At 36.1% G+C, this 23,914-nt stretch overlaps 1 protein-coding gene across 1 annotated transcript; it reads left to right on the plus strand.

Moving 5' to 3' along the window:
- The first annotated feature begins 13,075 nt into the window (after positions 1-13,075).
- On the plus strand, positions 13,076-14,302 carry LOC112199049. Its single transcript, XM_024340114.1, has 2 exons — positions 13,076-13,655; positions 13,767-14,302. Exons 1-2 carry the CDS (start codon positions 13,076-13,078, stop codon positions 14,300-14,302), a joined length of 1,116 nt encoding a protein of 371 aa, XP_024195882.1.
- The last annotated feature ends 9,612 nt before the right edge of the window (positions 14,303-23,914 follow it).

Consider the following 23,914-nt stretch of genomic DNA (forward strand, 5'->3'; position numbering starts at 1 on the left):
AAATAAATTTATAGTGCAGCTCTATGTTGCCTTCAAAGTGTTGTTTGCAGTTGCTACTAGAACCATATAATTTTGGCATGCAAACCCCCCTAGTGCCTCTATGTCATGTTTCAAGAAATTAACAAGCATATCCAAATTTTATCAAGCAGTACATTTTAATAGTATTAATGGTTCTATTCAAACTCTGTAGATGATCATGACCTCTATCGTTTAACAACAAGGTCTTGTTTCCAATCTAATTTAATCACATTTGAAAGGAATTTAATTTCGTTGCGGATGTTGCACACTCATGTAGTTGTTTTAGTTTGGGACAAGTGTTTGGTCCATAATTACTTAGCAATTATTCCCCTAATCTTGTACTTTTGTTTAACATTTGTGTTTATTTATATATATTTATTATGTTTTCCTTATCATGTTAGGAAATGATGGAGAAGCATGGAAAAACACTAAAAAGTCAACATTAGCACATTTTCCTACTCTGGTTAGGAGAAAGTGAGCTAGACAAGGAAGGAGGGGCGACAGCCTAACTAAACGAACTCCAAATAAGTTGAAACTTTCCAGATCCATTCTTAATATCCTAAGGGTCATTTCATATGAAGAGTTCAAGAGATATTTTGGAGTGGAAGACCTTCAAACAATCAGTTCAAGTTTCTGACTAAAGACGAAACTTCAAAACCGGACCTGTACAGATTCCGACAGCATTTCAGAACAAACCACGAAGAACTAAGCTCTGAAATTTTATCAAAATGATCTACACTCATGGTGGAAAATTTGGTATGAAGAAGTCAAAGGCTAATTCGGAAGTCTTGGCAGAGATCTAAGTGAAGAAAGAAAGGAGAAGAAAGTGCTCAAACGGATGAAAAAGAAGTCAACGGAGGTCAACGACGAATTCCAGACATTTCCGGCCAAGTTGGCGACCAAAAATATGTGTGGAAGACAAGGAAGAACTGACTAGGGTTACAAAATTTTGGTGGAAAGACTTTAGGTCTAGGTTATTTTGAAATTCAAAATGTGAATGATGACAAGTGATCCCATTCTTACACCTTACATCTTTGTCTCCCATTTATTACCTTGTTCCCTTACACAAAGACCCTTCCACCCTTATTTTTTCTCTTCTACCAAAATATCTATGGGCTTTCTAGGTCATTTCTATGTAGAGTTAAAAACTAGATCCACATTTTGTGCTTACACATTTGTCTATCATATCTAGCCCTTCATTTCATTCGATCTCCACCCTCCATTCATCACTTTTGGCCTATAAAAACACCCTCCCCTCATTTGGACGTTTTTCATATTCTCTTCTCACATCTCTTCACACAATTATCTTAGTTTCCTTGCTTTAGCTCATAGTTTCTCATAGTTTCTTAGCTTTGTGTAGAGATAGGTGTATAGCTTCTTGGGTTCTTGGTTTTTCCTTACCAAAACCAAAGTATCTATACACTTTTGATCAATCACAACTCCAGTTTCATATATCCAAGCCTTGTTCATCATAGTTCTAAGAGACTTGTGAAATTGTATGGTGTTTTTGGTTTCCTTCTCTTATTAGAAACTAAAAATACCATACTAGGAAGCATTTCTCACTTTGTTTTGTATCTTGGAGGGTAGAAAGTGTTCTTAGAGGTACGGTTTGGTTCTTTTTGGAACCAAACCCATGGGTATTCCTTTCTTTCTATACTCTTTTCTCTCTTTACTTGATGCTTTACAAGTTTATGGCTTTAATTTATGTAACTATGGGTTGTGAGTAGAATAAATTTGGGGCTAGGGTTTAGCTCTAGTCAAACTCATGTATAAAACAATATTTATCTCATTGATCAAAGTCTTTATTTTTTATTAGCTTAGTTTATTTTATTTTTGAGCAACCTAGTTTACTTTATAAATAACTAAAACCAACCAAGCCGTTCACTACCATAATTGTTAATACTATCCTTGCAATCTTTAGCTTCCAAAGGGCTAAGGTTGTGAACTTATAAAAAGTTAGATTGCATGTTTTTCTAGGCTTTCTTGCGGAAACTAGCTAGGTTTGAGTTTCCCCCAACCCTTTGGGTACGATTCTCCGCACTTCCCTATATTAAAACTTGGCCTCCAATGCTTGGGAGTAAGTAACATCACACACAACTTTGCACATATTTTCATACTCGTGATGCACGCAACAAGTTTTTGGCGCCGTTGCCGGGGATTGAGGTAAAATTTAATCGCTATCTAATAGGTTACCGTGGGACTAGAGAATCCGTGCAGTTTATCTTTACTTTGTTTTGCTAGTTTTTGTGGTAGTTTTCATATTTTTGAATTTGTTTAAGTACTTTGGGTAAGTAATTGGTAAATTATGGTAAGAGAGACTAAATTGAGCATGTCAAATTAAAATAAATAAATAAATAAATAAATATATAGTCTTGCCTATTTACTATTTGCTTATTACTTATTGCAAGTTCACCTTTTTGTATGTTGAAATTGGTTGTTAAAAGTAAAAAGTTGTAATTGCGGTAAAATTGGACTAATTGGAGCATATTGTACTTCTGAAAGTAAGTCTTAACTACTCATTCTTTTTACTTAAAACTTGTGCCAATTTTGCTTTTTGCTTGTAAGTTTAAGATTTCTTTGAATTTGTCAAGGTATTTTAATTTCACTTCTTTAAGGTTTGAATTTAATTAGAACTTGTGGAGTAGGATTTTATCTTTGTACCGTCGAGTTTATTCACTCTCCACAACTAGACTCATCCTATTGAATTAATTCATGAGGAGCTACTGAAATGTTAAGTGTTAGACAACACCCAAAGATAAATTCCTGTTCCCCTTTTAAGTAAATTGGATCGGGATTTCACCTTTATTAGTTCATCACTTTTCACAAGTAGGCTCACCTTAAGAGGGCGATGTCTAGGTAAGAGGCTAGGGATTTATCTCAGGTGTTGTGCCGTGTACTAAGTGAGCCTCGCTCTACCAAAGCCACATCTACTCTTACCTGGTCGTACTTCGAAAAGAGTTACCGTAAGTTTAAGTGTTGAAATTTGCGCTTAAGTTTGGAACTACACCAAGCGTTGTGCTTAGCTTAGAATTACGCCAAGCATAGTTTGGAATTACATCAAATTTGTTACACCTAATTTGGAACCACGCCAAATTTGAAATCCTTCTCCATTTACTTTTATACTTACAACTTCTAGTTAAATTCTTATCCTCTTAGAAGAGCAATTAAAGTTCTTTTGATAAAGGAATGGAGGTTGAAAATAAACAAGTTTTTGAGTAAATTGCACATATTTGGGCAAAAAGCGTAAATAGTTAAGCAAGCTCTAACAATTGCAATTTGCAAAAGTTAGAAAGATTTATGCGATCACTCATTTTGAGTGTGCTGATTTGTATTGTTTCTTGTATTCTTACTTATTAATACTTTTGACTTGTGTGATTCATAGGTGTATATGTCTTTGTCCCCTCAATTTGCAAGTGGTTTACATACCGTTTTAGAGCCTAACGATTAAGAGACACAGCAAGGGCAATCACTTAAGCTCACGGCCCCTTCTTCATCTACTATCTATTCTAATCTGTTGATTCAATCATCTGAGGAAGATTCAAGTAGTTCAAGTCACAATTAGGAGAAAGGGAGTTCGGTTCTAGTTGTTAACAATCTAGCCACGTTGGAGAGATTATTCAAGCTAGACCAAGAAGCAAGGGTTGCAAATCTAAGCCTTGGACAGAGAAAGTACAATATTGTGATAGCCAACGAAGAGGAAAGAGAGGAAAGGGGAGAACAAAGGCCAATAAGGAATTGTGCCTTACCATCATTGCCCACACATTCAAGATGCATTATCTTGCCACCGTGTGCCTCTTCATTTGAGATAAAGCCAAGCTTCTTGCAAACACTTCCAACCTTTTATGGATTGCCAAACAATGACCCATATCACCATCTACTAGAGTTTGAGGAGGCTTTTGCAAACATTGAGCTCAATGGAATGACGGAGGATGTTTTGAAGCTTAGGTTGTTTCCATGTTCCTTGAAGGAGAAAGCAAAGATGTGGCTCAACAAGTTGTCTTCTAATAGTATCCACTCTTGGGAAGATATGCAAAGGAAGTTTATCACTAAGTACTTTCCACCCGAAAAAGTAAATGAGAGGAGGACCGCTTTGATGACTTTTAGAGAAGATCAAGATGAGTTATTTCACGAAGCATGGGAGAGGTTCAAGAAGTTTGAGCTTGGTTGCCCTAACTATGGTCAAAGTCAAGACATGTTGATGAGCCTTTTCTATCAAGGGTTGTCTTCATAAACTAGAAGGCTTGCGACCTTGTGGGTTATTATTCCATAATTGAGATCTCTTAGCTAGTTTCTCCAACACTTGATGTGCTTCTCTTGAGGTCATATCCATGAAGTCACCGCCACTTGCATTATCAACATTCCTTCTAGTTTTTGAAGACAACCCTTGAAAGAAAAGACTCATCAACATGTCTTGACTTTGACCATGGTTAGGGAAACCAAGCTCAAGGTCTTTGAACATCTCCCACGCTTCGTGAAATAACTCATCTTGATCTTCTCTAGAAGTCATCAAAGCGGTCCTCCTCTCATTTGCTTTTCCGGGTGGAAAGTAATTAGTGATAAAATCCCTTATTGGCCTTTGCTCTCCCTTTTCCTCTCTTTCCTCTTTGTTGGCCATCACAATATGGTACTTTCTCGGTCCAAGGCTTGGATTTGCAACCCTTGCTTCTTAGTCTAGCTTGAATAATCTCTCCAAGGTGGCTAGATTGTTAACAAATAGAACCGGACTCCCTTTCTCTGAATTGTCACTTGAACTACTTGAATCTTCCTCAGATAATTGAATCAACGGATTAGAATAGATAGTAGAAGAAGGAGCCATGAGCTTAAGTGATTACCCTTGCGGTGTCTCTTGATTGTTAGGCTAAAAAACGGCATGTAAACCACTTGCAAATTGAGGGGACAAAGACATATACACCTATGATTCACACAAGTCAAAAGTGTTAGTAAATAAGAATACAAGAAACCATACAAATCAGCTCACTTAAAAAGAGTAATCGTAGAAATCTTTCTAACTTTTGCAAATTGCAATTGTTAGACCTTGTTTAACTATTTACGCTTTTTACCCAAATGTGCAATTTGCTCAAAGATGTTTATTTTCAACCTCCCTTCCTTTATCGAAAGAACTTTAATTGCGCTTCTAAGAGGATAAGAATTTAGCTAGAACTTGTAAGTCGAAAAGCAAATGGGAGAAGGATTTCAAATTTGGTGTAGTTCCAAACTAAGTTTAACAAATTTGGCGTAATTCCAAACCATGCTTGGCATAGTTCCAAGTAAGCGCAACGTTTGGCGTAGTAACAAATTTAAGCGCAAAGTTCAACACTTCAACTTTCGACAACTCTTTTTCCAGTACGACCAGGTAAGAATAGGTACGACTTTGGTAGAGCAAGGCTCACTTAGTACATGGCACAACAGCCGGGATAAACCCCTAGCCTCTTACCTAGACATCACCTTCTTAAGGTGAGCATACTTGTGAAAAGTGATGAACTAATAGGTTACAAATGTGAAATCCCGATCCAGTTTACTTAAAAGGGGAATAGGAATTGATCTTTGGGTGTTGTCTAACACTCAACATTTTGGTAACTCCTCATGAATTAATTCAATCGGATGAGCCTAGTTGTGGAGAGTGAATAAACTCGACGGTACAAAGATAAAATCGTACTCCACAAGTTCTAATTAAATTCAGACCTTAAAGAAGTGAAATTAAAATACCTTGACAAATTCAAAGAAATTTTTAACTTACAAGCCAAAAGCAAAATTGGCACAAGTTTTAAGTAAAAATAATGAGTAGTTAAGACTAACTTTCACAAGTATAATATGCTCCCATTAGTCCAATTTTACCGCAATTACAACTTTTTACTTTCAACATACTAAAAGGTGAACTTGCAATAAGTAATAAGCAAATAGTAAATAGGCAAGACAATATATTTATTTATTTTTTATTTTTTTAATTTGACATGCTCAATTTAGCATCTCTTACCATAATTTACCAATTACTTACCCAAATTACTTAAACAAATTCAAAAATAAGAAAACTACCACAAAAACTAGCAAAATAAAGTAAAGATAAACTGCACGGATTCTCTAGTGCCACGGTAACTTATTAGTTAGGGATTGAGTTTTACCTCCATCCCCCACAACGGCGCCAAAAACTTGTTGGGTGCATCACGAGTATGAAAATATGTGCGAAGTTGTGTGTGATGTTACCTCCTCCCAAGTATAGGAGGCCAAGTTTTAATATCAGGAAGTGAAAAGTATCGTACCCAAAGGATTGGGAGAAACTCAAACCTAGCTAGATTTCGGCAAGAAAGCCTAGAAAAACATGAAATCTAACTTTTTATAAGTTCACAACCTTAGCCCTTTGGAAGCAAAATATTGCAAGGATGGTATTGACAATTATGGTAGTGAACGGCTTGGTTAGTTTTAGTTTTTTATAAAGTAAACTAAGTTGCACAAAAATAAACTAAGCTAATAAAAAAATAAAGACTTTGATCAATGAGATAAATAGGAGCATAGGTTTTTGCACCTAGCCTCCCTCATGCATATAATGTAACTCATTTTCAAATACCAACATCTTTGATAAATTCCCCCTCGGTTTTCACTAGAGAAACCAAGCTACCAACTAATTATGCAACCTGACCATGTCGCTAAAGCAAAGCTAGATTACATAACCTTACTCACATCTACATTCTTTAAAACATAAGAGGGCATTGATGCCACAAGCGTAAGGCCTCTCGACTCTTAAACTCATGGAACCAAGCATTAATTTTAAGGTGAGAAACCCAAGCAATCTAGTTCTTCCCGTAAGAATAAGCTAAACCACCATCCTATTAGCTACACATGCTTCTCGGTTACAAAAGATTGTCAAGTTTAAGTTTCCGATTTCAGTAATTCCTACAACATGCTTCTAGGTGACAAATCCAAAAACACATGTAAGATAACATTAAAATAAAATAGCTAAAGAATTCAAAATATGCATATTCATCAAAAACATGGTATCACATTGTTTTATACATGAATTTTGGCTAGGGCTAAACCCTAGCCCCAAATTTATTCTACTCATAACCCATAGTTACATAAATTAAACCCATAAACTTGTAAAGAATCAAGTAAAGAGATAGAAGAGTAGAAAAAGAGAGGAATACCCAAGGGTTTGGTTCCAAAAAGAACCAAACCATACCTCTAAGAACACTTTCTACCCTCCGAGATACAAAACAAAGTGAGAAATGCTTCCTAGTATGGTATTTTTAGTTTCTAATAAGAGAAGGAAACCAAAAACACCATACCATTCCATAAGTCTCTTAGAACTATGATGAACAAGGCTTGGATATATGAAACTAGAGTTGTGATTGATCAAAAGTGTATGGATACTTTGGTTTTGGTAAGGAAAAACCAAGAACCCACGAAGCTATACACCTATCTCTACACAAAGCTAAGAAACTATGAACTAAAGCAAAGAAACTAAGAGAATTGTGTGAAGAGATGTGAGAAGAGAAGATGAAAAAAATCCAAATAAGGGGAGGGTTTTTTATAGGTCAAAAGTGATGGATGGAGGGTGGAGATCTAAGGAAATGATATGATAGACAAATGTGTAAGCACAAAATGTGAATCTAGTCTTTAAATCCACATAGAAATGACCTAAAAAGCTCATAGATATTTTTGTAGAGGAGAAAAAGTAAGGGTAGAAGGGTCATTGTGTAAAGGAATAAGGTAATAAATAGGAGACAAATATGTAAGGTGTAATAATGAGACCATTTGTCATCTTTCACAGTTTGAATTTCAAAATAACCTAGACCTAAAGTCTTCCCACCTAAAGTCTCTAACCCCAGTCAGCTCTTCCTTGTCCTCCACACATGTTCTTGGTTGGCCAACTTGGGCGGAAATGTCTGGAATCTGGTGTTGACCTCCGTTGACTTCTTTTTCGTCAGTTTGAACACTTTCTTGTCCTTTCTTTCTTCACTTACATCTCCGCCAAGACTTCCGAATTGGCCTTTGACTTCTTCATACCAAATTTTTTCCCATGAGTGTAGATCATTATGATAAAATTTCAGAGCTTAGTTCATCGTGGTTTGGCCGAAAATGCTGCCAGAATCTGTACAGGTCCGGTTTTACAGTTTTCCTCTTTTAGTCAGAAACTTGGACAGATCGTTTCATGGCTTTTCACTCCAAAATAGCTCTTGAACTCTTCATAAAAAATGATCCTTAGGATGTTAAGAATGGATCTAAAAAGTTTAAACTCATTTGGAGTTCGTTTGGTCAGGTTGCCGCCCCTCCTTCTTTGTCTACCTCACTTTCTCCTAACCAGAGTAGGAAAATGTGCTAAGTTTGACTTTTTAGTGTTTTTCCATGCTTTTCCATCATTTCCTAGCATGATAAGGAAAACATAATAAATATATATAAATAAACACAAAGGTTAAGCAAAAGTATAAAATTAGGGGAATAATGACTAGGTAATTATGGATATAACAAAATACCTCACACTTACACTTTGCTTGTCCTCAAGCAAAAACATAAACGAAACTAGCATGAACAAACTAACAGGCTCACTTGCATCCTTGATGAGTTTAATCATTTTCTCTCAGAGAACCATGACTTAGTAAATTGACTTTCCATTAAGCAAGCTTAGAAACTAGATTTTCGAAATGCAAAGCTAATAATTGGATTTGGAAAGTCATGCTCAACAAATTCTGTGCATATGTCATGTGTGCCACCATAAATGATTAATGTGGGATTAACTTGAACCACACTTGTCTATCCATCAACTCACATGGATATCACTCATTTTCACTCAAGTTTTTAATGATTAGTATTTGCATTCAAAAGCAATTCAATTGACATGATTTCCATATGCTTGCTCTTCCATCTTTTCTCCACATGATCATTGCATGAGTTCTCTTGGATCACAAGGTCTTTTAGTTAGGTTATAATGGGGCTTAAGGCGGGGGTTTAAGAAATGAAGGGAAAGGAAATTACAAATTCTAAGCCTCCTAGTAAGCAATTTTCTTGTTGAGTTCCTTTTTCTCTAAGACTCTAGGTGCTTTGTAAAACCTTTTTTTTTCTTTTCACAAACCTAGAAACTAAAGGACTACTAAAAATTATTATTCACCCTTTTGTACAACCCACATTGTTTTTGTAATTTTTTTTTTCACACGATTTTTGCACAACACATTTTTTTTTTCATTTTCTATTTTCTTTTCTTTGGTGACCCTTGTGCATATTGACTTTGAAAAATTCTTTTGATATTTTGAACATGTTTCTAGGGTCACCCTTTTTCTTTTCTTGGCTACACACACAAATATTCTACCCCACCTCACACTTATTCTTTTGTAATATCCTCAAACCCATTTACAAGCACCAAATTAATAAGAGGACTCACTTTGCTTACCACTTTGATTTGAAAGGGTAGGAAGAGTGTTTAAGTTTTAAAAAAGTAGACATTTGTGGTGGTGAAGAAATGAAAGGCTAACACTTTTTTTTTAAAGGCTCAAATTGGCTTACTAATGGATTTTCATTTTAAGGACAAAAGTTATTTGGCCATGGTGGATTCATAATGTCTTAATCTTCACCAATAACAACTTATGTTTTGATATAAAGTTTCGAAAGATTTGGAGCAAGTTCTAAATTACATGCACAATGAAAGAATTAGTGCATTTGAAACTTGTATGCACTCTCTTAGGCTCAAAAGCTTACATAATTAGGCATAGATAGTTTCAACAAATTTAGTCCTTATCTTTTCCACATGAATGCATCTAAATGACATAGGCAATATGAGTTTAAATGCATGTGAGCACAAAATGCCAAATATTTTTATTAAATAAGCATTGATCTTCAATCGCTAAACATGCTCAAAGTCAATCAAACCAATTAGACATAAGTTCAATTTCATCATCGGGGTTTATTTCATATTTGGACCAAGCAATCAAACAAACACATATATTTTTGAATTTTTATGTTTTTTTTTTCAATAAGAAAAAGAAAATAAATGAAGGGATAAGGAATTTAATTACTTAGCCTTACCACCTCACACTTAAATCACACGTTGTCCTCAATGTGCCATTATGAACAATTGTGAAATATGTGCAAAGCTTAGGACTAAATAAAAAACTTCTTAATGCTAATCAGCACAATTTATTAACAATTAACAATGGCCAAACAAGCACTTCACACTTAAAACATCATATAATCCTTAATGTATAATAAAGCTATTAAGATCCTATCAATGTTTTGGGGAGCATGCATCATTAAATGCCAAGACTAGCATCAAAACAATTAAACTAATTACAAGGCAAGAAAGAAAAGGTAGCCATCTAACACTTAAACTTTGGACAAAGTTTTCAATAAAAGCTAAATCTTTTGTGTTTTATCCTTTGATTAAGTGTAAAATGACTATCCAAAACTCCCAAAACCACAACATACTAACACTTAAACAATTAAACAAAAAAAATAATGCTAGGAAAGACAAAAGTGAGAGATTAGAAAACAAAAACTCTTTGAAGATCCTCCATTTAGCTCCATAATGCAAATAGGTGATAACCACACAAGGCCAAGTGAGGCACTTGCCATCCATTAAACTCCATGCACATAGAACCAAAGGAATCTCACAGTTAGGCTTTGACACATTTTGCTAGATCTTGGCTTCATTGCTCTTCCACAAACTCTCAAGCTCTTCCTCTTTTCTTCATTCTTTTGGAATCCGCCAAATTGGGTTTAAGTTTAAGGACATTAACAAGGTCTTAGTGCTTCCTCAAATAGATGGAGGGTCTTTAAAGCAATTGACTTCCTCGTATGCATCCTTACATGCACTCCTTAAGTAAGGCTTGACTCTATGACCATTCACCTTAAAGGTCGTTCCATCAGCCAAGTTTTTCAAAGTTACAGCCCCATGAGTAAATACCTCCACAAGCTCAAATGGTCCACTCCATCTTGACCTCAACTTGCCCAGAAACTGTTTCAACTTAGAGTTGAAGAGTAGCACAAGTTGCCCCTCTTCTATGTGCTTTATCTTGAGTCTTTGATCATGGAAGGCTTGGTTAGATCAATGTGTTAATAAATTGAGTTGACTAGCATTAAGAAGTTTTTTATTTGGTCATAAGCTTTGCACATATTTCACATTTTTTCATAACGGCGCATTGAGGACAATGTCTGATTTAAGTGTGAGTTGGTAAGGCTAAGTAATTAAATTCCTTATCATTTCATTTATTTTTTTTTTCTTATTGAAAAAAAAAACATAAAAATTGAAAATTTTGAAAAATTGAAAAATCTGTGTGTTTGTTTGCTTGCGTGGTCTAAGTATGAAACAAACCCAAATGATGAAACCGAACTTATGTCTAATTGGTTTGATTGATTTTGAGCATGTTTAGCGATTGAAGATCAATGCTTATTTAATAACTGGATTTGGCGTTTTGTGCTCACATGTATTTAAACTCGTATTGCCTATGTCATTTAGATGCATTCATGTGGGAAAAATAAGGACTAAATTTGTTGAAACTTGTATGCACTCTCTCAGGCTCAAAAGCTCACATAATTAGGCATAGATAGTTTCAACAAATTTAGTTTTTCCCACATGGATGCATATGAAACAAATCCCGATGATGAAACCGAACTTATGTCTAATTGGTTTGATTGATTTTGAGATGTTTAGCGATTCAAGATCAATGCTTATTTAATAAATGGATTTGACATTTTGTGCTCACATGCATTTAAACTCATATTGCCTATGTCAACAAGTCTCTTTAAATGCTACCCATATTTTCTCCTACACCAATTACTTTATGTACTTTTTGTTTTTTGTTTTTTTATTTTATTGAAAATGGTTGCTATTGGCTGCCCTCAAGTCTTGATTACTGAAACCATAGAATACAAGAGGGGACATACAACATAAACCTCAAATTACAATAAGCAGAGGTAGAGCCAGGATTTGATGTCAAGTGGGGCACTCACAAAATATTAAAACTCCATAAAAGAAAAGAAAATTTTCATTGACAAATAAAAGAAAGAAAAAAACACCCAAAATGATATCTTGTATTCTCTGAAACAATTTGTAAATAACTATATTAAAAGCAATTTCAAAACTAGTGTAAATGTCCAAAACATAATATATATTAATAATATTATACACAAAACATAAATGTTGAGGCCAGAAAGGCAAAACAAAAAAACAGAAATGCTATTCGTGCATGGTAGCTCGAACCCCTGACCCAAATGTTGCCAATTAATCAAGCTTCCACTATGCCAGACTAATCACATTGCATATGCAAAACAAAAAAACAGAAATGCTATTCGTGCATGGTGGCTCGAACCCCTGACCCAAATGTTGCCAATTAATCAAGCTTCCACTATGCCAGACTAATCACATTGCATATGAACAAACTAGAAAATATATAAATTTTGTTGGGTCACGAGATCCAGTAGGCCCCAACGTGGCTCTGCCACTGACAATAAGAGCAAATGCACCCATGAACCAAGGGCAATTGCTGATTTGCCAATAAAATTGGTACTACCAATCCACTATTCATCTCAAATTAGCAATTGCCTCCAGTTTATACAATGCACTAGTAAAAGGCAATTTGCCTGCCAATCCACTATTCACACTTCAAATTTGAATAATTCATTAAATTAATAATTTAATTAACTAATTAATTAATAATTAAATTAATCATCCAATGTTAATGTAATAAAAAATTAATGAATAAATTTAAAAACAAATAAAATTGTATATCTAGTATAAATATCTATGACAATTGATAAGATTACCGACCAATCTTCATTTGCCATGTGTCGACTTTAGATACATTTATCTTACAAAAAATTATATAATTTCTGATAAGATAATCGCCCAATCATCATTGGACACGTGTCAACGTTATCTTCTGAAAATATATTTAGGATATGTGATAAGATTTTCAACCTATATATACGTGACACGTGTACTTATCCTAACTTTTTATCTTTCAATATTGTTAATAAATAAGCTTTAGACTCCATTCTCTGCTCACACATTCCTCTCATTCTACACCTACATCTCTTTCCAAATCTATCATACATCTCTTTTCTTCTCTTTCCGATGGAAGAATTGAACAAATGGTTGTTAGAAAGGGAACGTGAAAATATGGAAGAGCTCGAGCGGATTCAAGCAACAAACTCTCAAGCGGCTGCGATGGTGGCGCAATATCAATTGCAGGATGCACCTAGAGGGCGTGGTTCACGACCTGGCCGTGCCCCAAATGTCGAAAGATATAGAGAAGTTCGAGGTCATTTTCTCCTGGATGATTACTTTGTCAAACGTCCAGTGTACGACGAAGCAGATTTTCGAAGGCGGTACAGAATGCAAAAACATGTCTTCCAACGGATAATGGAGGACCTATGCAACTTCGATAGTTTTTGGGGGCAAAAAGCAGATGCCACTGGAAAAATGGGATTGCTTCCGGAACAAAAAATGACAGGTGCCCTGAGAATGCTTGCGTCCGGTGCAGTTGCAGATCAATGTGATGAGATCACTAGGATGGGGGCTTCTACAGCGCTGGAATGTCTCAAGAAATTTTGTAGACAAGTCGAGTTTCTTTATGGTGGGTGGTTTCTTCGTCCTCCAAAGCCCGCTGATCTATATAGGCTTCTCAACAGAGGACAACGCCGTGGGTTTCCAGGCATGATTGGGAGCATCGACTGCATGCATTGGGAGTGGAAGAATTGCCCAACTAGTTAGGCTGGAGCTTTCTCGGGTCGAAAAGGTAAACCAACTATTATTCTTGAAGCAGTGGCGTCTTACGACACGCGTATATGGCACGCCTTCTTTGGAACTCCTGGTGCTCAAAATGACCTAAATGTTCTGGGTGCGTCTAATGTGTTCGAGCGTGTCATAGGTGGAACTGCTCCTCTGGTTGAGTTTGAAGTCAATAACAAAAGGTACACCAATGGTTACTATCTTGCTGATGGAATATATCCCAGGTGGTCCACTTTTGTCAAAACATTATCAAACCCTAGAACAGATGAGGAGAAACACTTTTGTAAAAAACAAGAGGCTTATCGCAAAGATGTGGAGAGGTGCTTTGGTATCCTTCAATCTCGATGGGCCATACTGCGTCACGGTGCTAGGTTGTTTAAACTGGAGGATCTTCGAGCCATCATGATAAGTTGTATCATTCTTCATAACATGATTGTGGATGATGAGTTTGTTGAGGAAGAATTTATGGAGTCTCAAGAAGCTGATCTAATGAATCCAGCAATGGCAACCGTCTATGACCGGCCTGTGCATCCCGATACTGGAGCACCTATTCCATTTAGATTTGAATAAATGGTGGTTTGTAATTTTAATCAATGTTTTCTATGTTTGTGTGCTTTCCTGATATGTTTGGTTTTATTTGTATTTTTAATCGATGTTTATGTATGTTTGAGAATAAAATTTGTTTAACATTAATAAAACTATTGTCATTTGGAGTTACATACTTCTTATTATTGTTATGTTCATTCATCAATTTATTCAAAGCATAAAAATTTTATTTCATAAAATTAAAATTACATAAGTGAAAATAAGATTACATAAAAAAAATTATAAAATAAAACTTGATTTCCTAGACAACATTTTTGTATCGAATAATAAAATGTTGCTTACATAATAAAATTAATCGAATTGAGGTATGTAGCAACCGCTGCTACCACCATCGGACATTGTTTTCGCTACGATATCACCCTTTTACTTTTTCCACCAAGCCTTTGATTGTGGTGTCATGGAATTAGTATACATGGCCATAATTCTTGCTTCTTCTTTCGCCTCTTCAAATTCAAATACCTTCTTTGTGTGAGCAGCCATTTCTTCGTTTCTTTTCTTCACTAGCTCAACAGAAGCTTGAGTTGATTCTGCCATGGCTTATATAGCAAGAGCCATACTTTCTGCTACATCTTGCGCCTTCTTTCCCTTCTTCTTTGCTTCCTTGGCTCTCTTTTGTCCCATTGGTCTCGGCATAGAGGTTGATGGTGTCTCCAAAACTATTTCATCATCCAAGTCAATTGGTGACTCGCTTTCGGAGACACTAGTTGTCGAATATGATGCCGGTGGTTAAGAATTAGATGGTGGATCCACAAAATAAGGGTGATACTTAACTTTCTCCCAACATTCAAATTTATCAAACTTCTTGGGATGTTTTTTCATGAAGATATCGTGAGTTTGATTTTCCTAAACAAGAAGAATGAAGCAATAAAAATCAACCAAAAAATCAATATAACATTTGTATGGGGAAAATTTAACTTAAAAACATAAATAATAATAATAATAATAATAATAATAATAATAATAATAATATAACAAAATAGGATCGGGAGAAAAATGAATACCTCATCCATTTTATTGGTTCCGCTCATTATACGATTACGAGAAGTCATTTGTGCATTGTGCCAATCTTTGAGAATTCTTTTCAATGTTCGAAACTGAGATTGGAGAGCTTGAGGAGTTCGGCTTGTTGGTGGACCTTGCCAATTTTGCACATAATCAGCATGAACATTTTCCCATAACTTTGAGGAAGTTATGTGTTTGCCCGTGATCGGACATACCGTCTTACGCGCCCATGAATCGCACAATTGAATTTGCTCCTCGACTTGCCAATTAGTACCCGAATCTCCCATTGTTGGATGGTAATTGAAGAAAATGAAGAGAAGATTGATGGAGAAAGAAGATAGAGAGGTATAAGTTTTGAAAATTTTGGTGTGAGAAATTAAGGTGAGGGAGTAGGTATTTATAGAATTAAAAAAAAAAAAAACATTTATGATTTTTTTTTACCTTCCAGATTATTTTTAAAAGTGAAAAAATAAGTTACCGTTGTCAATTAATTGCAGCCATTGGATCGAATGATCCAACAGCTGCAATTAATTGACCGTTGCAAAAGAGGATCAGTTAAAAAAAAAAAAGATAGAGCCGTTGGCAGCAGGCCATGTCAGTGGGGAGCCCACCACCAACGGTCGGGCGATTCGCTTGCTGAGAATCAGTCACCCAATTGCCTGGGCAGCTGGGGCCCTCCAATTGCCTGGGCAGCTGGGGCCCTCCAATTGCCCGAGCAATCCACTCCCGCTGCATCACCTCATTTCACGTTTCTATCCAATTGGTCAACCAATTGGTACTTGGCTGCATGTGCTCTAAGCATCAAGAGAACATCCTGAAATAATATCAGGAGTCTCCATGCATTCTAACATGCACAAATTAGCAAATAGTACTATACTTGCTACTCCATTTGTTTTAACATAGCGGTGACATACCGGAAAGATAACTCTATTATAAAGAAGCATCATTACAAATAACACAGTTGTCCTACTATGTTTTTGCAAGGAACCAATTTTAACGACACTCTATTACATGCTGCCATTAGAAGGTTGCATCCACTTGATCTTGCAAATGGTTCGCCACCTCGCAGGCTAGATAAAGCACTTAGAATGCATACACAGGGACATGTCTTGACTAACCCTATAGTATATATATGCATGAACTTATTACTCACTTAACGGGCAACTAAAGTAAAATATAAAAATAAAGAAAAATGTTTAAATAGACCCCAGCCCAGGCATGGCCCAAGAAATCAGCCCAAGCTCAACCCCTTGCTAAGATACCCATGAGATCATAGCCTACTAACATGATCCGGCCAAATTCCTACACAACCACTACCAACCTAGCACTACTTCTGCGACACCACTAGTAATGTCAGGTTGCCCTCATCTTCTCGCCATCACCTCCTCCAAACCTAGCAAAGACATCACCCACCACAATTGTCTCGACCTCCTTCGCCGACCCATCATCACTAGGTGACCAAAGAGACTTGTCTAGACCCGGGCCACTTATTCATGTCGGTCCAGCCATCGCTACAACCCACTTTGATCCAAACTACTAGTATCAGTCAATACAATACGCAAACTCGGCTAGCAAGAATGCAACCATCACCCACCATCCGCCTTGATCTCCTCTTCCATCTTCCTCTGATCCCCTTGTCCTAGATGATACGGCTAAAATAGCCTCACAATTTAACCCTGCAAAATGTAGTTGTCAGTATATGATAAGCAGGGATCGTTCAGTTCGGGGATTGTAGGGTACACCTACACAAAAAGATCAATTAACAAATAAAAGAATAAAATGGGGGTTTTAAAATTTGGATCCTAATCTACTTAAAATAAAAACAAAACAAATAAAACTATATACAATGATCAACTTCCTTAACCTAGACCAATACCACTCGGAAATTACTAAGCGTAAAAACAGAAAATCCATTTCAACATGCTACAAAAATGTTCCCATCTTAAATGCCTAGATAAGAGCCCAAATGAAAAGCCTTAGCAGATCAATCCATTTATCTGATTCGTTCTAATATAGGCTTGGATCGGAAAAGTCCTTACCAAGCCTAATACTACTAATTTTTGAAAACACTCAGCGTAGTAGTATTATCTAACCTTCTAATCAACTCACACGTGCAAATTAACCATTACACATAGAATTTAACCCGTAATTTCCAGAATCGTTTAATCATTAAAGCATGATTTTTACTACTCGTTAGAACTAATTACTACTTGTTTAACTCAGCGTCTTAACAAATAACAATTACTCCTGACAAATTAAGAAAACACACAAGAACTCTCACCGTTATTCTAGCATGCAAACTTATGAACCTAACTCTGAAAATTACCTAAACACGTAAAAGGGCACAAGATTGTGACATGCATCATAAAAGAATTCTCGAAATTAACTCAATAATAAACTGAAAATCTCAAAAATATTAATAAAAATATTCTGAAAATTTCATGTCTCCAATTACACAACTCGCAAATCCAAACACACAAAACCTAAACAAAAATTGTAAGTAGAGTCATAGTGACACGTTGAAGCTTTCCTCAGCGGCTTAGCAACGAGGTGATAAACTCGTCTCTGCTATGGTGGTGGAGCGTCCTTGACTCAGCGCCTAAGAGCTTCGTAGATTGATGAATGGATGGTAGTCACGGTCTTGTAGGTGATGGAGGTTTGAGAAGTGAATTGGGCAGAGTCTTGAAATAATTTTTGGCCAGGAAGTGATAGGCAAGGAAGTGATCGCCCAAGAAGCGATCAGCCAGGAAGTGATCGGCTGGGAAACTATATTAGCTGGGAAGTGATGCAAATTCTATTCTGGACATTGCCTATTTATAGGGGAGCATTGGTTGACTTTTTTCGAACGTACCATTCATCATTGGACAGATGGGATTGCATCATAATTCCTTTAATTTTCCAACTGAAACGTCTCCTTTATGGCCTTAATTCCTCTCATAATTGGGCAATTCATTTAATTTCCAAACTGAAACGTCTTTCTCTTATTTATTCCCCAACTGAAAACGTCTTTCTCTTTATTTCCCTTCTTCATTGCTTGGTCAACCTGATTTAATAAAGGGCACAAAATTAAATTCTTTTAGAGAAAATAAAAAGAACTAAAACAATTTAATTTCAGAAAAATACTCCCATAAATTCTCTCTTAAGGCCCACAGATTAGCATGACGGTGAGGAATCTTGATCCAGCTAGGATTCTTCATGAATTTTGTGTTTTTTGCCTATTTCACGCCAAACACTCTACAAGACTCTTAAAATGATTCGATGACTCAAAACACGAAACTTAAGGGAGAAACAAGGCTAAAATGGGGCATATACTCATTAATATCGTCGCACATTGTGCTCCTATCACTAGATCAAACACGTCCAGTTTGAATGACAGAACCCACGTCGGATTTCACCTTGAAATTCAAATGGGCCTGTGTTAGGTCCATAATTACCTAGTAATTATTCCCTTAATCTTGTATTTTTTTTCTTAACCTTTGTGTTTATTTATTTATATTTATTATGTTTTCCTTATCATGTTAGAAAATGATGGAGAAGGTTGGAAATGCATTGAAAAGTCAATTTTAGGACATTTTCCTACTCCTGCTAGGAGAAACCAAGCTAGGCAAGGAAGGAGGAGCGGCAGACTAATCAAATGAACTCCAAATGAATTGAAACTTTCCAGATCCATTTTAACATCCTAAGGATCATTTTTTTATGAAGAGTGCAAGAGCTAGTTCGGAATGGAAGGCCTTCAAAAGATTGGTCCAAGTTTCTGCACTGGAAGACGAAAACTGCAAAACCAGACCTGTACTGATTCCGACAGTATTTTCAGCCACACCACGATGAACTAAGCTCTGAAATTTTTCCAGGATGATCTACAATTATGGAGGAACATTTAGTATGAAGAAGTCAAAGGCCAATTCGGAAGTCATTGTGGAGATCTAAGTGAAGGAAGAAAAGGGAAGAAAGTGCTCAAAGGGACAAAAAAGAAGTCAACGAAGGTCAACGCAGGATTCCGGACATTTTCGGTCAAGTTGGATGGCCAAGACCATGTGTGGAGGACAAGGAAGAGCTGACTAGGGTTAGAGACTTTAGGTGTAAATACTTTAGGTCTAGGTTATTTTAAAATTCAAAATTTGAAAGATGACAAGTTGTCCCATTCTTACACCTTTGTCTCCCATTTATTACCTTGTTCCCTTACACAATGACTCTTCTACCTTACTTTTTCTCCTTCACGAAAATATCTAGGTCATTTTTATGTGGAGTTAAAGAATAGATCCACATTTTGTGCTTACACATTTGTCAATCACATCTAGCCCTTCATTTCCTTTGATCTCCATCCTCTATTCATCACTTTTGGCCTATAGACACACCCTACCCTCATTTGGACGTTTTTCATACTTTCCTTCATCCATTTTATCTTCTTTCTCTCTCCGTTTCCTCTCCATTCTTCTTAGTTCTTCATCTTTTAGGTAGTTTTGTTTAGCCTTTGTGTAGAGAGAGAGGTATAGCATCTTTGGTTGATAATCAAAACCGGAGATTCTATACCTTTTGATCAATCACACTCTAGTTTTCATAGATTCAAGTCTTGTTCTTCATAGTTTTTAAGAGTTTTGTGGAGTTATGTGGTGATTTGGGTTTGTAGAAACCGAAATTACCATACTTTGAAGCATTTCTCACCTTGTGTTGCATCTAGGAGGCTAGATTGAGCTTTTGTGCTTTTGGTTTGGTACCAAAAACACCAACCCCATGGGTAACATCCAATTTCTCCACTCTACCCCTTATATATTTAGATGTTTCACATGTTTGTGGCTTAGATTTGTGTAATTATGAGTTGTCATGAGTAGAATAAATTTGGGGATAAAGTTTAGCCGTAGCCTAATTTGTGTACAAACTATGTAGTTAGATTTAATATGGATCATGCCATGAATTCCTACTTTGCTAGTTTCATTGTTCATCATTTATGCATCTTAGATATGTCACCTAAGGTTGGTAAGTGTTGATGATTTCATGGAACTATGCTAGGCTTGACAAACTTAGTAAACTAAAGCATGTTGCAAATGTAGAAATGGTAATCTTGTGATAATCAAATAAGCTTGTTTGGGTCCTTACAATTGGGCTAATCAAGGGACTTAGCTTGCATCTACATAAGTCTACTTGTATCCGATAATCAAGGAATGGGTAGAAACTTAAAGGTTTGTAGGAGAATTATTTCCAATAATCAAAGGGTAGCCTAAATACATTCTCTAGTATAATTGTTTCTTGGTTACTCGATAATCAAGCTAACCGAGGGGGAGTCCATCTTGGCATGAGCATATTAGGTTTGGTTACTTAGACTTTGCACAAAGAAAGTTAGGTGTGATGCCTTACAACCCCCATTTTCATCTCATTTGATCAAATCTCTTACACTTTGTTAGTTTAGTTTACTTTATTTGCAATTTATATTAGTTTTAATTTAGTTTAAATCAATTCAAAAGCCAATTCACTACTATCCATTGTTGATATTATTATTTGGTAGTTAGGCTTCCAAAGGGCCAAAACTATTAAACTTGTAAAAAGGTAGACTTTGCATATATTTTCTAAGTTTATTTTAGAGTTACTCAATCTCTTGGGTACGATACTCTTACTTTTTCCCTTTACTAAAACTTGACCTCCTAATCTTAGGAGCAGGTAACATCACACAAATTTGCACATATTTTCATACTCATGATGCAACCAGCAGCCTGCGGGGCCCACCTTAAAGGAAACCTAACTAGAAATTTGGCAGGATTTACCGTAAAAGTGGACTGCCCAAGACTTTAAAAACATTTACTTATTTCTAAGATTTCCAACAACGGGTTCTAACTCCAACAAACCTACATACTCTCCTCAAGATTCAATCCCACAATTAAAGGAAATCTTAAACACATTTCTCGAATCTCAATTTATCAATACTATAGAAATTTGGCAATCAGAGCCATTTAGATCAGGAACTGAAATAAAATACAAGTAGGTTAAACATGTAACCTACAATAGAGATGAAGGTGGTGGGCACTATGCCTGAATTCTTATGCACACCAGACCTCAATTAATCTGCAGACTGGGCACTAAAAATCAAAAAGCCCAGGCAAAAGCATTCAAGAAAACCGTTAGAGTGAGTGGATGAAAAATTAATAATATCAAGGAAATAAAATCAAATTTAATGCCTTCCCAAATTTGTTTTCAAATAAAAGCAAAACATGCAATATGAATACTTTGAAATATTTTTGGTACTGAAATCTCAAATCATGCTATAAACTCGTCTCAACAAAACCTCACATAATGAAATATCTCAAATCATACTGTTAGCTCATCTCAAAGTCATTCCAGAAATCTCAAATATACTGCAAATCATCTCAAAACATGCTGATATCTCAGACTCCATTTCAAATCATCTGTAAATATTATCACATGACAAAATATGTGATGACTAGAGGGCGCTGCGGACTAGTTATCTCATGCCACCTGGAGGGTATTGCCGATTGGAATACGAGGAGGCAATGACTAGAGGGTATTGCCGACTAACCATCTCATGTCACTTGGAAAGTATTAACGACCGGGAATACTATGAGGCGATGGCTAAAGAGTACAGCCAACTAACCATCTCATGCCATTTGGAGGGTACTGCCGACCAGATGACGTATCAGAGGGTGTTGCCGACCTGAATATATAATCTAGAAGGTACTGCAGACTAAACTATTACCTAGAGGGTATTGCTGACTAGGTAATGCATGACATCACTATCTTTCATAATTTACCTCCGTGAATACATAATTCTGAACTCAAACTCATTATCTTTCCCAAAGCAAATCTCAATATCAATTTCTAAATCATTAATAAATCGTCGAAAGCATAATTCATAAATTCTCAATAATTTGTAATTTGACCATAAATCAAAACTCATTAACTCTCATAAGATTTAAATTATCAACTTTCTGAAAAAAAAAAAAAAAATCCTCAAATTTCAAGTATCAACAAAAGCTCCAAGAATGCTCATAACTCAAGGCCAATAATAACATCCGGACAAGAAAATCAATGTTAGACTTCAAGCAACGTCGGAATTTATCTCCATGTCGTCGAAAACATAATATTAAGAATTCTGATAAATGATAAATGAATCATAAAATAAAGATAAAGTCTTAAACAATATCAACTTAAATCAATATGAAAATTTAATAATCGAAAATATAATACTGCTTGTAAATTTTATTTAAAAAGAAAATGTCCAATCACGGAATTGCTATGACGGCCGTTTGACAAATTTCTCCTAAATAAGATGATGATCATGAATAATTGCTTTCGAGAATCAAAAATAAATTGACGATAATAAGAATCGAAAACCTAAAACAATACTTCATCGAAAGCTCAAAATGATATCAGAACAAGCTCAAATTTTATAGGTTATGTTGACTTGATTACTATAACAACCAATCGAAAAATGGCATTGATCCAACAGTTGGATCTTCCCGAATCGAAACACGAATTTCTGAAACTTCAGAAATTTCTATCGATCCCAAAGTTCATCGTATGGCTACCAAACTATATCCACATGCTCACAGAAAACCTGAAGTGGCTGGACGCGACCCCACACATTGTCACAAATGGCTGCGCTTGGGCCTCACGCGCCGCCATCTCTTACCCTTAAATTGGGTCGCAATACCTATGCCAAAAGATTCACAAAACCAAACCCAACAACAATATCAGCTATGACAAAGTCAAATTTGGAACCATATGATCAGAAAATACCACAATAGATTTTGGGGTTCGATTTCTTCAATGCTTCGATTCTCCTTCCTTATTTTGATTCGTGCTATGCTATTTGGAGGGATTGCTAAATGTTGGAAGAGTTTCAAAGCTCAACCAATCTCGTCGCCAGAGGTGGCTGGAAATAGGAGTTCCGGACGGGTCGGCCCTTGCGAGCTGTCGAGTTGATTTTTACTTCGATTTGCCGTAGTGATCGACTCTCGGTGAGTTGTGGCCTGTTGGTTAACTAGCTTAGCTAACACTATAGAGGTCATGAGTACAAATTTCACTAACATCAGGGGTGAGGTGTTAAATTGTCATCTAGAATTTAAAAAAAAAAAAAAAAATTTAAAAAAAGGCCCAAAAATTGAATGGGCATTCCAAGGTGAGCCGAACTACGTTAGAGCGGATGCTTGGGATGGCCAGACTCCAAAGAACCTGTCGGGTCTCCGCGTTTGAGTCAGATTTGAACCAGGTTGTGCTGAGAGAGTCTTCTGTTAGGGATATCCGACAAAAAGTCTCCCCTTTATCACTTGCTATTTATAGTAATTTTCGCTCTTCATACGAGATCCGATTCTTGCGTGTTGCATGTTCACGAATTTGGTTTTACGTCCTCCACAACTTTCATAGAGGAAGTTTTCTCAAAAACTGAGCCGAACAAAAAGTCAACTTTTGGTCCCCTAAATGATTGAAAAGAAGGTAAAAAATAAGATTCATAATTATTTACCGTCTGAATGATCAGTAAATGGGTAATTCTAGGTACAGGGTGTAACATCGAAGGTACGACACACACGTCAGACCCAAACACCAACAAGTCCCATCAAACAAAGG

The sequence above is a fragment of the Rosa chinensis genome, chromosome 4 (genome assembly GCF_002994745.2).
Source record: "Rosa chinensis cultivar Old Blush chromosome 4, RchiOBHm-V2, whole genome shotgun sequence".
NCBI classification, from domain to species: domain Eukaryota; kingdom Viridiplantae; phylum Streptophyta; class Magnoliopsida; order Rosales; family Rosaceae; genus Rosa; species Rosa chinensis.

Coding starts and splice junctions, on each gene's coding strand:
- LOC112199049 (XM_024340114.1), top strand. CDS start 13,076: ATGGAAGAATTGAACAAATGGTTGTTAGAAAGGGAACGTGAAAATATG. Junction 13,656..13,766: donor ACAACGCCGTGGGTTTCCAG/GCATGATTGGGA, acceptor TTCTTGAAGCAG/TGGCGTCTTACGACACGCGT.